The 15,479-nt window shown below is 36.6% G+C and overlaps 1 protein-coding gene across 1 annotated transcript in view; it reads right to left on the bottom strand.

Moving 5' to 3' along the window:
* CNTN5 (contactin 5) overlaps positions 1–15,479 on the bottom strand; it is a 465,423-nt gene that overhangs the window by 249,319 nt on the left and 200,625 nt on the right. Inside the window, exon 8 of the mRNA XM_028157040.2 lies at positions 9,214–9,395. Coding sequence (XP_028012841.2) covers positions 9,214–9,395 — 182 coding nt within the window. The remainder of the gene's footprint in view (positions 1–9,213; positions 9,396–15,479) is intronic.

Below are 15,479 nucleotides of genomic sequence, written 5' to 3' on the forward strand. Positions count from 1 at the left end.
TTCAGCTTTGTGAAGCATGCTTCCTTAGTTTGTTTATCCTTCAGTGTGATTTTTAGAAACCTTGAGTCTGACCCTAATCAAATTAACCTACTTAACTCTCAGTCTACAGATTTGTAGAAACCACATCCTGAAACTGACTTCTGTCTCAACAGAAATGCATTAACATTATTTTTCTGGAAATAATTTGATATGTAAGAACTGGTGTTATCTGAGTACATCTTGAAATGTCTGCTCTCTTTACATTATTGACTCTTGTACTTCACCTCAGCCTTCAATGCCACTGTACTTCCTTGCTACTTAATATCTTGAATTCTGGTATGAAAGCATTGCTTGACCTCTGTGTCTTTTCCTGTGCATATCATGTAGTGGGTATGTATGTTCAGATATATTTCATTTGATGAAATCAACATGTAAGTCACATATTGGGTAGTTGTAACTTTAAAAAAAGAAATAAGACAATGTTGCAATTGTATGAAAATTTTAAGATATAAGTAAAGTGTCTTTCCTCCATTGCTTGATTTTTTAAATAAAACTACAGGGGGGTGTGGGGGCACGAAGTGACTCTTTGTTCACAAATATTCTATTTGAAACAACATAAAAAATATTGATTATTTCTCTCTAGCAACTTTTTTGGCATTAACTTATAAAATATTTACTTAGTGCTAGTGAGGACTTTGATCATTGATTCACTCACCCCATATTATTCAGTTCTTGCTCAATCTTGGAGGTTATGAGGGATGCAGGACACCTATGTCCTATATTTAAGAAGTTTATACTGTGGTAGAGGAGGTGTAAAATCAATGACACAGGAAAGGACAGCATAAGAAAGGAAACAAGATGTGCTGAAGGAAACTTTACATGTATATCAGAATAGTGGGTCTAAAAAGGACAACAGATGTCCAAAACCTAAGCCAGTTGAGAAAGGAGAGGAAAAAGCAAGGACGAACTCTCATTTATTAAATGCTAGGCCTGGACACACTGAGCTCAATGATCAATTAACGCTTGCAATATTGATCCCCAAAATAAATATATTTCTTTTTATTAATCAGGAAATTTTGGCTCAGAGAAGTTAAAGAAATTTACCCCAAGTCCCACAGTAAGAGACAGTAACTACTTTCAAAGTCAGACATTTCTAACTTTAGGGAGTATATTTCTCCCATCCCATTTTTTTTTTAATTTATTTTTTTTAATGTATTTTATTGATTTTTTACAGAGGAGAAAGGAGAGAGATAGAGAGCTAGAAACATCGATGAGAGAGAAACATTGATCAGCTGCCTCCTGCACACCCCCCACTGGGGATGTGCCCGCAACCAAGGTCCATGCCCTTGACCGGAATCGAACCCGGGACCCCTCAGTCCGCAAGCCGACGCTCTATCCACTGAGCCAAACCGGTTTTGGCATCCCATCCCATTTTTAAATATTAAAAAATGAATTGATGGGTTATGCATATAAGTTCCTCTTTTAATAACCCATGGACTCAGACAATAGAGTGGTGAAGGCCTGGGAGGGGCGGGTATGGGGTGGAGGGGGGAAAATGCAAACAAAGGGGACATCAGTAATACTTTCAACAATAAAGGTAAAAAAATAAAATGAAATAAAAAATGAGTTGAAAACATATGCTGTATACCTAGTGTGTTTACTTTCAAACTTGTCTCTAAATGGAAATTTTGTCTTTAGTAACTCATTGGTCTTCCAGGCAATATAGCCTGGCCTTTAAGGAGACTTACCTTGGCATAGTCAGGATTTGTAGGCCTTTGAATCCACTCTGTGATTCAACTTCAAGCCTAGAAGCTTTCATTCAACAACCTAACCTAGTGAGCTTCAAATATTGGTTCTGATTTTTGTGTGCCTGGCTTCCAAAATCAATCTCTTTGTAGTCATGTGCAAAACATAGAAATGGTCAGATGCGAAAGCAATCTTAAACTCTGCTTTCTCATTTGGACTTTATATAAACTTTCCTACTCTGCTTTGCCCGACAACTTCATAACTATACATGACCCCTGTAATCCAAGGAGACAAGTTTGTTGTCTCCCCAAGCACACCCTGCAATCTTCTTCAGATTGTTCAATCCACGTGGAATATTTTACTTCTCTGTCTCTTTTAATTCTACTCATAATTCAAGGTTTTGTACAAGTACTATAAGGACTATTAATCCTAACCTTAAAGGGAAGTGATTGCTCCTTCACTGGACACCTACAGTTCTTACTCACTTGGAAAATAATCACATAGTCACTTATTACCTCTCTTCTGTTGCTTACTTAAACTTATTGAATTTTTTAGTTATGTTTTGACATCCCTGCTAGATAGCAAGATCATCAAGAGCAGAGTTAATGTGACATAGATATTTACTTTAGACACAGCACTGACCTACACATGACGGTTGATTACAGGACATTGATTATAACTGATATGTGACTTAATGTACTGCAACTAGTGCTGGGATGCCCAGTTTGTGGGAGTGAAAAAGAAATTGAAAAAATTATTTAAAAGTTACTAAAATGAAAATTAGGAAAGGAAAAAAAAAAACTAACAAATTAAAAACTGGTCATCTGGGGAAGAAAAACTAGAAATCAAAATAATGTTTGGCCTAATTTAGAGTCCTGGTTCCAAATGACTGTCATTAGAATCAACAAGTGATCAATTAATGGAAAAAAAAAAAAGAATTTCTGATTTCCTTTCCTCTTCGAATATTTATTGGACATCACAATTGGTGCAATGCCTAGCACCAAGAATGCAAAAATAAATATCCTATATAATAAAGAGATGATATGCAAATTGACCATCACTCCAACACACAAGATGGCCGCCCCCATGTGGACACAAGATGGCCAGCAGGGGAGGGCAGTTGGGGGCAATCAGGCCAGCAGGGGAGGGCAGTGGGGGGTGACCAGGCCTGCAGGGGAGGGCAGTTGGGGGCAATCAGGCCAGCAGGGGAGGGCAGTGGGGGGTGACCAGGCCTGCAAGGGAAGGCAGTTGTGGGTGATCAGGCCTGCAGGGGAAGGCATTGTGTGGGGGGACCAGGCCAGCAGGAAGGGCAATTAAGGGTGACTGGGCTGGCAGGGGAGGGCAGTTGGGGGAGACCAGGCCTGCAGGGGAGGGCAGTTGGGGGTGACCAGGTTTGCAGGGGAGGGCAGTTAGGGGCAATTGGGCCAGCAGGGGAGCAGTTAGGCGTCGATCAGGCTGGCAGGGGAGTGGTTAGGGGGTGATCAGGCTGGCAGGCAGAAGTGGTTAGGGACAATCAGGCAGGCAGGCAGGCAATTGGTTGGGAGCCAGCAGTCCTGGATTGTGAGAGGGATGTCCCAGATTGGAGAGGGTGCAGGCTGGGCTGAGGGACACCCTCCCCTGCACGAATTTCATGCACTGGGCCTCTAGTATTATAATAAAGATAAAATCTGTCAACTCAAACTATAGTGGATGACACAGAAATGTAATTAAAATAGTATTCAAATTCACTCTACCAACAATTCTACAAGTAAAAATTGCCTATTACTTTGCCCCCAGATTTTAAAAAAGAAAAAGCCAGTAACTTTTTCCTCTAGCTTTTGTCAAATTACCTATTTGAGGGTGTGAACAATTTGAGAGACATATGGCATTGTAAGCCCAGAAGCTGTGACAGTCTCACAAGATGCACTGTAGATTGCCAACTACTTATGTGATATGTTTGAGCTTCAGATTAGTATCTAGGTTATATTTTTAAAACACAGAGCTGATGTGTGTAAAGGGAATCTTGCTTATTATCTCTTGTCATTAGAAATTCTGAAAATCTGTTGATAAATGCTGATTGTTATTGGCCTCCTTCATTGCTCCTGTACTCAAGTGTTGAGGAGCCAACATATTTTATCCTCATAGCTCATTCTCAATATTAGGATTCTCAGCTGTGGGCCAGAAAAAAGGTAACTTGGTATATTGGGAAGATTACAAAGTTGGGGTAAATGTAGGTTCAAATCCAAGTGCTACCAGGCCCTTGCTCTAATATGTGATTAGGAATGAGTTAGTAAACTTCAATCAGCCTCATCTGTGAGCTATAGATTATAATTCCTATTTCAATGGCCTAGAGTGATGATTGATATAAAAAATATTGGTTACTTTCCTCCCTTAATCCATTGCTCATACAATAACTTGAACTTTATTTTCTATCAACTATGAACATATTTGGTATCATTTTCATAACAACAGAACTCAAGGTGAGAAATTTTCTTCAAAGAGGACTGGAAACATTTCCTTTATGGCTGAAATTATTAATTAGATATCTACAATTTTACATTATTTTCTATGGTAAATCTTTAATATGTTTTAATAGCTAAAACATCTTTTAAAATCACGCCTACTATAGAAAAACACAATTTGGAAGAAAAGAAACCTAGGGACTGAGAACTAATGAAAGGACAATGTATGAAACAGTTTTTTTCTAGCAATTAGAGGTGACTGAAAGGAATTAACTACTCTTCATCCCCTTCTCACCCCATGCCTTAGCTCAGGTCCTCAGTCTGTCACTGAGAGGTAACATCCTACACTTGGGGTTGATTTCTGGTGCCATTGCTAGTTCTAAGTTGGAATCTGGTTCTACTGCCTATTGTGAATGGGACTTTCAGTGATAAGCTCCTTAACCTTGCCAGGCCTTAGGATCCCAGTCTGCCAAGCAGGAATACTAATTCCTAAGGGTTATTTGGGCTTATATTATGCAAAGTGCCTAGTAGTACAGTAGTGTCTAAAACATAAGCTCTTGGCTACTATTTGTTCCCTTCATTAGTTCTTTTACAAAAATTGCTAATTCAATTTTATTTCCATTTTAACAACTAGTACATTATCTTTGGCTTCAGGGAAAGACTCCACCAACTCTATGTGTTCCCGAGATACAAGCCCATGAATACATTTGAGGCCAAGTAATCCAGAGACAGTTTATCCACAGAGTGAATTATGAAGACAGTTTCAAATAAGATCTGATATACTAAGTGTCCATTAGAGGTTCAAAAATATTAGATTGGATGATAGCTGTGAAAGCCAACACTAATTTTTTAAAATCAGTAAACAATAATAAAATGCCACTATGTATTTACCTACTTATTAGCAGTTTACAGGTCTGTGAATATGCTATCTTCTGCCGACGTGGAAACTGTTATGCTCACCCACCATGGATTAAGTCTAAAGTCTTCACATGCTTTACCTTAATTACCTTCATTGGTTCTTTAATCTCCTGACTCTTATCTATTTACAGTATACCTTGAAGAATGGTGTGCATACCTAAACATTAATCTTTATAATAAGCATAGATTTGTAATAAAAATAATCCATTCTGTGCTGAGTGTATGCTTAGTGCTGGAAAATAGGAATAATAGCAAAAGAAAAAATAGTTTTTGTCTTGAAAAAGCTTTTCTGTAATCGAATTGCAGACACTGGAAGCCCTTGCAATTTATAAGGACACTGTCCAGAGATTTTACAAGTATATAAAAGATAACACCTATAATACCACTCTGCACTAAAAATAAAACACCTTATTGAATATTTAGTACAATGCAATGTAATTTTCTTTAAGCATCTTGGGTACAGGTATATTTTAATATTGACATAATTCTAGCCAGAATAGTAAGTGTAAACTATTTAGCAATCACAACTACAGTGCCCTTGCTCTTTAGGATGACAAATTACTAGTTGATGGGTACATGACATATACTTAAACTCATAGAGCGCACATCTTTATGTAATAAGATTTTTCTGTACACAAATGCTTGCTATTAGGGATCTCCTTAGGTATAAAACTGCTTGAAATTGTTTGAGCTTCCTTCCCACCTTCCTTCTTTCCTTTGTCTTCCTCCTCCTTCCCCTTTTGTGTTTCCTCATTCTTTTTTTCTTTCATTTTGATTGAGAACTTTATGAAGCAAGATTCCACTTATATTGGAAATAAGGACTGAAAATTTTGTGTGGCTAGTTAAAACAAGGTGTTTTTCTTTAATCATCAGAAACTACAAAAAAATAAAGAAATCATTTCACCCATTAAACTATTCTATAGTATAAACCAGTGGTTGGCAAACTCATTAGTCAACAGAGCGGCAAACCGCAGCTCGTGAGCCGCATGTGGCTCGCGAGCCGCAGTTTGCCAACCACTGGTATAAACAAAAGACATATTCCACTGAATAAGTATGCAGTTTTTCTAAGATTCAAATTCTTACCAAAATTTTGTTTTAATTTTTTGATAATTTATTCTTATAAGTACTATATTAAAATGTTTATATAATATTAGACATGTAAGTTTACCTTAATTTTTACTCATTTAACTAACATGAACCTCTTTATGTTGTATTATTTGGTGTATGTTTAAAAATACAGATTCTGAGTAATTAACAATAAAATATGTGTCCTAAATTTATGGCTAGCACTGATATTAGCCCTCATTTTTAATGATTTGACAAAACAATGAGGCCAGAAAGATTGCCTCAGAAGCTTGGTTCATCTTTTGAGTCTAACTACTGAACATTTAAAACACTCCCATAATTCTTCCGAAAAGAAAGTGAACCTGAGGAACGACTATGTTTTCAGTACTGTGTGAATATTGACCACTTAGATAAAAAGGGGTCAGCCTCTACTTCTTCCAACACTCGAATTCAGGTTCCAGAGCTTCCAACAGGATCATTCTGAGAGGAGATTTTAAGTACATACCATGGATACAGTGGAACCTTTATGCACCATGCTATCTGTAGCAACTGCCAGTCAGGTAGACATATTAGCCAAGATTTTTCCTATATTTCACAGAGTTTGATGGGTGAGGAGCAAAGGCCTTCCTGTCAAACACAACAGTTTTAAAAGTACACAAGTTGAGTGAACCTCTAATGAGCAAGGTATTTCTGGATGTGGAGTAGGGCACTGTTCATAAATGCCCACGCCGTAGACATCCAGGGCAAATCAGGACGGGAAACGGGCCTGACCATGGGCTACAGCAAAGGACCACATTCTTCTAAGATACCTTCCCAAAGTGTCAGAAATATATGCCAAAGTTGCTAGCTAGCTCAGTGTCTCTTCCTAGTCAACAACCTTAATTATTTTCTATCAAAGTGATGCATGCTCTGGGCAGGTTTGGCTGCACCCAGCTGGCCTATGTGCACACCTAATTGTGCGTGACAAGGAGAGCCCACAGTTATTGCTTAGCAGCATATCCTCTCACCAGAAGGTACACAAATAATATTGAGGAAAAGCAATTGCTTCTACTTTTTCTAGCAATATTTGCTACCGCCTATGAATTAAGTAGCTGGGGTGTGGAGGGGAGTAAGTAGAGTAGTGCCCATAGGAGCTTCTGTCCCAGCCTGTAAATCTAATTCTTATTTAGGTGTGGACCATTCTTCATAATACAGATTTTGGACTTTTCCAAAATAGCCTTAAAAGGAACAGGCACTCATTGCATGTGTGTGTGTGTGTGTGTGTGTGTGTGTGTGTGTGTGTGTGTGTGTGTGTGTGTGGTTTTGAGTAGCAAAGTAGTAGGTGAACACTTGTCTTTAGGTATCAGATTTTTATCTGTGAAGATTTCATCCAAATATAATATCCACGGCCTAAAAAGAACCAAACCAGGGCTAGTGTTTCAATCTTACAAACTTCTAAATTACTTCATGTATCTTTCTTCTAGGTTGCTGTCCTCTGTTTAGCCTTTAAGGTACAAATCCTCTGGAAGCTTTTCTTAAATCGCTGGAGAATGCAGTAGACTGTACTCCCGTAATCTTTTGCACATGCCTTTATCACAGCAGATAGTATGCTCAGCTCCAAGGTGGAGTTTGCTTTTCATCTAACCAATGGACCATGAGTTTCTACAAAGCTCTGTTGCTAGCAGTAATAGGCACTTAATAAACAATGATTAGATCAGTGAATGAATGAATAAAATGTGCATAGTCAATTTGGTTGGAGCACTGACTTCTTAAAGGTGTTGGTAGAGATAAAGAAAAAAAAAACAGATTGAATTCGGATATTAATATTTTAAAATACTTTTTAAGAGTCCCTGTGAAGAACATTAAGCTATTTAGGATAACTGATCTTGAGATACAGTGACAGTCATAGCTGCCTGGCAGATTCAGCTGAATATGCAATTTGGACAATAATTTTATATTGGAAGCATATATATTTGCTTATATCACTACTAGAGGCCTGGTGCACAAATATGTGCACTGAGGGGGTGTCCCTCAGCCCGGCCTGCGCCCTCTCGCAGTCCAGTACCCCTCAGGAGATGTCCGCCTGCCAGCTTAGACCTGCTCCCCTCAGGGGAGCCCAGCTTCTGGTTGAGTGGCACTCCCCCTGTGGGAGTGCACTGACAACCAGGGGGCAGCTCCTGCATTGAGCATCTGCCCCCTGGTGGTCAGTGCACATCATAGCGACCAGTCATTCTAGATGATCCGCTGTAACAGTCGCTTAGGCTTTTATTATATAGATTCTGGATTATTCTATTCCTCTCATTTTTAGTGTCCTCACCTGAGACATAGAATTATATCACTTACCTATTATGTATAATGTTTATTATAAAAATATGAAAAATAGATACAATTTGTGATCCTTAGATTTTAAGAGGAAATTGTAAATATTTTTAAAGTAGGCTTTCCCAATTCTTACACACAACCAGGTTGGTTCGTTGGCATTTTTGGACAATATAAACACTTGCAGCCTGCAAAGGCTAGTTATGATACAGATGTATGAATTGTCAGCAAAGTTTTTTTTGTAAAGGACAAGAGAGCAGACATTTTGGGGGTTTGCATTATCTCCTCTCTGTCCCAAGTACTCAATTCTGCTCTAGCAGTGCAAAAATGACATATAGTTTGTAAGTAAGCAAATGAACGTGGCTGTGTTCCAATAAATGTTATTTTATAAAAAGACAGCTGAGCAGGATATAGTTTATAGGCAATACATTGTTACTCCTGACAATTGTTACTCAGGCCAAGGGTAAGAATAAATTAATAAAGATTCTTAACCTTCCCAGACATTGGCTTTGGTGCCAGGAAAACATCTCATTTTTACAAACTCTCTTTGCTATACAAAGAACCTGATAATTTCCATTCCTTTTTATTTTAAATCATTTCTCAATGTAGGGTAATCTTACTTGATGCTTTATCACACCAAAGAAGTATTATTATAAATTAAATTTTGTTTTTTTTGTGTCTAGAAAACAATATTTAGTTCAAAGTTATTTGCATTTTCAGTTAGGGTCTTGAGACTAGAGCATCATGCTTTGCTGAGAACACTTACTGTATACTTGTAATTGTCCACGAAAGGAATTTTTTCCACGTGAGTTTTCAGCTCTGCACTCATATATGCCTGCATCATCCAGCTGCACATTGGGTATTTCCAGCACTGCCTGAGATTTCCGCAGCCGTGCCTTGCTAGGGATATAGCCATTAACCTTCATCCATGTAATTGTTGGAACTGGGCTACGATAAGGAGCAAAAATACCGTTAATATACTTTCCACTATTAGGGACATAGATTCTGTTATCTGGTAATATAAGCACTTAATAGGCGGAGTGCAATAAAGTGTAATCACAATTAAGGACCACGTGCTGGTTGACATATTTCACTTCCCATGCCGATTGTCTGATAAGTAAATAGTTAGATGCCAAAGAAGATAGTTCCCTTTCTTTCATATTTCAGGAAAGCAATTCATAGAGAATACATATACCTGTTAATACATTATACTTTGTCTTTAAAACCTTTGTAAAATTATTTAAAAGTGATTTGGTGAAATGGCAAAATAATTAATACTTATAGCAAGGGATTGAAAAAAAGTTTGAGCTAAGTGGATTAAGAATCCTTTTGGCCCCCACTCCTGAAAATATCTTCCTTCTGCAGCGACAAATACAGTTTGCATGTAATCTCTCACCTGTTCTGTATGATGAATATACTTACACATATGATATTTTTGTTTTGTTTAAACATGTAACTCATATGCTTGATGTTCATTATTTTTATTAAAAGATTGAATCCCAGGTCAACTCAGGACTTATTCTGGTTAATATCTGCATATTATTCCATTGTATTGACATATCAGAATTTAATCAGCCATTCCTTATCGTTAAACATTCAGCATAGTCCCAGTTTTGATTTGTTTTCTTTTTTGCCACTAAGAAACAATATTACTACAAACAACATTGCACGTATATCATGCACTATTGCTTTTATTTTCTGCAGCAGACATTCACAAAAGTGGAATTGATGGATCAAAGGGCATGTACATTTTTCATTTTAATAAGTACTGCCAGATTGTTTTTCAATAATATAGTGGCAGTTTCCACACCTATCCGTTATATATGAGACTGTTTCCCCATATCCTTGCCACCATTTTATGTGATTAATTGTTTAATTTTTGTCAGTATTGAAAGGTAAAAAATGGCATTTGATACTTTAATTAATATTTCTCTGAACTCTAGGAAGGTTGAACATCTCTTTTTAATTTATTGGCCATTTGCATGTGCTTTTCTGAGATGTTTGCTTCTAATTTTTCTTTCATTTTTCTGTTTCCCTGTTTGTATTGTTTAAATTAATTTCTTAGAGTGTTTTGAGTATTAGGATAATGAAGATTTTGTTTCTCAGAAAAATTCTGTGATATAATTCTTAAATATTTTTAGGAGAAACAAACATCTATAGTTTTCTTCATGACTTCTGAATTTTTCTTTTTTTAAAAATAAAATTACCTACGAACCCAAGTTTATGTCCATATTTTCTGCAGTATTCCTAGTAATATTTTAAATTATTTTTATACAGTTGGATCTTTGATCCATCTGGACAATATTCATGTTTTGGGTGTGAGGCAGGGAATTCAACTATTTATTTCTGTATTGTTAACACTCTCTTCCCCACAATATTTGGAAGGTTGTGTTTGTCATATAATTGGTTCTCACATACTTGACTCTGTTTCAGGCTTTTCAGTTCAGTTCTGCTGATTTATTTATTACTATCTATATTTAATGACCTTTCTGGTCTGGACCTACTCTACTTTTCCAGTTTGATTTCTCACTACTTCCTTCCATATTTCCTGACCCAGAAACACATCTCTGTGTGTTTCCAATCATATCCGTTAAAATCCTACTGATCCCTTGAGACCCGTCCTAAATGCCTCCTCTTCAGCCGTCTTTCCTTATTTGTGCAGTCTGCTGGATTTTTTTTTTTTTTTTTTTTTTTGCTTTGTGTATACTACTTGCATCTCTTGTAACATTCTATCATAAATCATATACTAAGGATAGGGTGTTTTTTCACAAATTTTCTTTATAGGAACAATAGGAATGTTCAGTGTTATAAACAATGCTATGATAAAGACCATGTGTGTTTTTGAACATCTTTCTGACTTATTCCTTAGGAATAAAACAGAAGTGAAATTGTTGGATTCGGGTTGATAGTTTTTGCTTGTTTGTTTAGGTACATATAGACAACATCCAGGAAGAGTGAACCTTGCATTTTTTTGGAATAACGCTTAAGTTGGCATGGCATATCATTCTTTTAATATATATGAAAAATGATTTATGATTTTTTAAATTGATTTTTAGAGAGAGAGGGAACGAGAGAGAGAGAGAAAACAAGGATATGCATGTCCCCCAACTGGGGATCAAGCCCATAACCTGGGCATGTGGGGGACCTGGAATAGAACCAGCAACCTTTCAGTGTAGGGCAGTGGTCGGCAAACTCATTAGTCAACAGAGTCAAATATCAACAGTACAACGATTGAAATTTCTTTTGAGAGCCAAATTTTTTAAACTTAAACTTCTTCTAACGCCACTTCTTCAAAATAGACTCCCCCAGGCCGTGGTATTTTGTGGAAGAGCCACACTCAAGAGGCCAAAGAGCCGCATGTGGCTCGCGAGCCGCAGTTTGCCAACCACGGGTGTAGAGGACCACATCCAATCACCTGAACCACACCAGCCAGGGCGTGATTTTTTTAATTTAGGATTTTTGTGTCACTATTCAAAGGTGAGATTGTATGCAGTTTATTAGGTTTGTCGGTGTGTGAGTGTGTGAGTGTGTGTGTGTGTGTGTGTGTGTGTATGTGTGTGTGAGTGTGTGTGTGTGTGTGTGTGTGTGTGTGTGTGTGTGTGTGTGTTAGTGAGCTGGTGGTTTGTTCCCAGGCTAGCTTTGACAAATTATGTATCACAGTGATGGATGATAGCTTGGGAAACATGCCAGAATACTTCCATCTCCTATTTTGATAGCTTAAGTAGTAGAGAAATTATATGTTCTTTAGAATACTGATATGACTCTTAACAAAAAGTCATCTGGGTCTGCTACCATCAATAAAGTTAGGGTGTTTTTGTTTGTTTGTTTGTTTGTTTACAAGTATTTTCAATTTCTTCTTTTTACTTTAATTATGTTGTGTTCAAATATCTGCTGCGTCGATGTCGGCAATTCATATTTCCTTAGAAAATCAACTATTTCATCTATGATTTCTGTGTTTTATAAATAGTAACTGTTTAAATCTATTTCCTTTGTATTTTATTTTCTTTTTTTAGCAATACATGTTGCTTAGGAGCACTGGCCTTCAGTAATACAATTAAGGTTTAAGTACAATTTGGACACAAAGGTGCTGTGTAACCTTAGGAAAGTTATCTAAGTTCCATAAATTTTGTTTAACGAATATATTTTAGAAATTAAAAAGAGCAAATATATTATTTTATATTTACATACATTTGCTTTAAAAAAATCCTGCTCTTTATTTCTTTTTGAAAATTGGAATTTTCCAAAAGTGTTACCTTTCTTTCAGCCTACATAAGTTTGTTTGTTTTTTCACAGAATATGCTTCTTTTCTATTACAATTGGTATACAATATTATATTAGTTTCAGGTATACAACAGAGTGGTTCAACATTTATATATCTTATGATGTGCTTACCACATTAAGTGTAGTAATCATCTATCACTGTGCAAAGTTATCACATGTAATTGAATATATTCTTCTTCACCTTTTCACTCATCCCTCAACGCACCTCCTCTCTGGCAAACATCAGTTTGTTGTTTCAATGAATCTGTTTTTGTTTTGCTTATTTGCATTTATTTTTTAAATTCAACATATAAGTGAAATCATGTGCTATTTGTCTTTCTCTGTCTACTGTATTTCATTTAGCATAATACCCTCTAGGTTCATCCATATAAAAAATGGCAAGATTTTCTTCTTTTTTTATTGCTGAGAAATAATCCATTATATATACATACAAACCACATCTTTACCCATTCCTCTATTTATGGACACGTAGGTTGCTTCCATATATTGGCTATTGTAAATAATGTAGCAAAACAGAGGGGTGCAAATATCTTTAACATTACTGTTTTTATTTTATCCAGATAAATACCCAAAAGTGGAATTGTGGGGTTGTATGGTAGATCTATTCTTAGTTTTTGAAGAATCTCTATACTGTTAGCATTTCTTATAGTGCTGTCTACTAAAATAAATTATTTAGGGTTTTTTGTTTGACAATATCTTTATTTTGCTTTCATGTTTGGAGAATATTTTCACTGGATTAAAACCCCTAGGCAGACTACTTTTTAAAGATTTTCTTCTTTTTGTCATTATTTTTCAGCAATTAGATTATTATGTACCTTGATGCATTTTATTTTTGTTTATCCTGCTTATGTTTCATTAAGCTTGGACATCGATGGAGTTATATTTTTTAATAATGTGATAATTTGAGGGCTTAATCTTCAGGGCTATTTTTTGTTTTTGTTTTTTCTTGCCTGCTCAGCGGCCCCGCCCCACTGCCTACCATTTGCCATTTGGTCAATTTGCATATTATGCTTTTATTATATAGGATTTTAACAATAGGTGAATTTTTTTTTCTGGCATGCAGCAAATTTACTTGTGTTCAGCTTAATCCTTCTGAGGCTTGTTTATAATCTTTGTCAGGGTGGATTCAAAATAGCGTTTATTTTACAACTAGGTTAATCCTAGTTTTAAAGTCTGGTCTTTTTAAGGGTCTCTATTAAATGACTCATTTGTTCAATGAGATTCTATCCCTCTGATTGGTTGGAGTTTGAATTTGTTCTGTGTGCAATATCCAGTATTTTTTTAAGATCCTGGGTTTTTTTTCCTTCCCTAGTAGTATTTCATAGGGTGTGAAGTCTTGCTCCGTGCACTCACAACTTACTATTTGGTCATAGACTGAATGGAATCCCAGTACAGATTTCAGGAAGTCATTATCTGTATAGCTCCCCTTTCTCTTATTCTGTCCTGTAAGTTTCAATCCCTCAGCCTCCTGGCTATTCCTAACTCTGTCTTTTCAGCTCAGTGATTCTGTGCTGCTCTCCTGGGGTTGCTCCTCCCTGGTCGGTTTGGAGTGAATGCCTCCTGGCAGAAATCTGTACTGATAGCAAACTTTACGTTGTTTGTCTTCATTCTCTGAGGGATGCATTCCTGCACTGTCTATTATCCAGTAAGTAGAATAATTGTTCCTTATGTTTTTTTCAAGTTTTTAGTTGTTTAGAGTTGATGCCTAGTGTGATACCAGTTATTTTGCCATGCTTGATAACAGTAGTCAAAAGTTGTTTTAATAAGGAAAAAATAAGTCTGGTAACAATAAAATCCCATTAACAAAAGAATGGATAAATACGTTTTATGCATTTACACATTAGATTCATTAGGTAAAATAAATAAATTACAACTACCTTTAACACCATGGAACAATCTTAGAAACAAAAGTTGACTGAGCATAAGTAAGTCGCAAATGACTAAGTGTGTTATAATATGATTTTAGCAATGTTCAAAACCAAGCAAAAAGAATATAATTTTAGAGACATATCTATATATCATAAGATAATTTTATTCACACAAATCAAGAATGGTAACCACATACTTTAGACTGTGTGTTCCTCTTGGGAGAAGACAGGCAGAATGGGTAAAGACCACAAAAATGATTTCACAATGTTACTCTTGGTACTGTTTTGACTCTTACATTGGTTGCTGTGTTCTTCTGTATTAATGGTATATTACGATAAAAATGAATAGACCAAAAATGCTTGATGTTTTCATTCTTCACTCATGTATTATCAGAGATAATTGCCATCCTTTTCAAATGTAAGTGTGGATGGATAAATAAACCTTTTTTAACATCTACATTTATTTTATATTTATTTTTTCATCATCACATTTTATACTCATTACTAGAGGCCTGGTGCACGAATTCGTGCACTGGTGGTGTCCCTCAACCTGGCCGGTGATCAGGGACTATTGGGGCATCTCGCCCAGTCCCGATAGGGGCTGGTCAGTGGGGGGAGGGACCAATGGGAGGATGGCCGGCCACAGGAGGTTGGCTATGGGAGCACACTGATCACCAGGGGGCAGCTCCTGTGTTGAGCGTCTGCCACCTGGTGGTCAATATGCATCATAGCAACTGGTCATTTGGTGGCTCAGTCATTCAGTCGCTTAGGCTTTTATATATATAGATTTGCTTATGTGATGGCATCTCTAGTGGAGCTCTGCTTTTTAAATAAATATGTATATCTAAAATAATTTATGTAAAATCATCCATATTTTTCACTA

The sequence above is a fragment of the Eptesicus fuscus genome, chromosome 13 (genome assembly GCF_027574615.1).
Source record: "Eptesicus fuscus isolate TK198812 chromosome 13, DD_ASM_mEF_20220401, whole genome shotgun sequence".
Taxonomy (NCBI): Eukaryota; Metazoa; Chordata; class Mammalia; order Chiroptera; family Vespertilionidae; genus Eptesicus; species Eptesicus fuscus.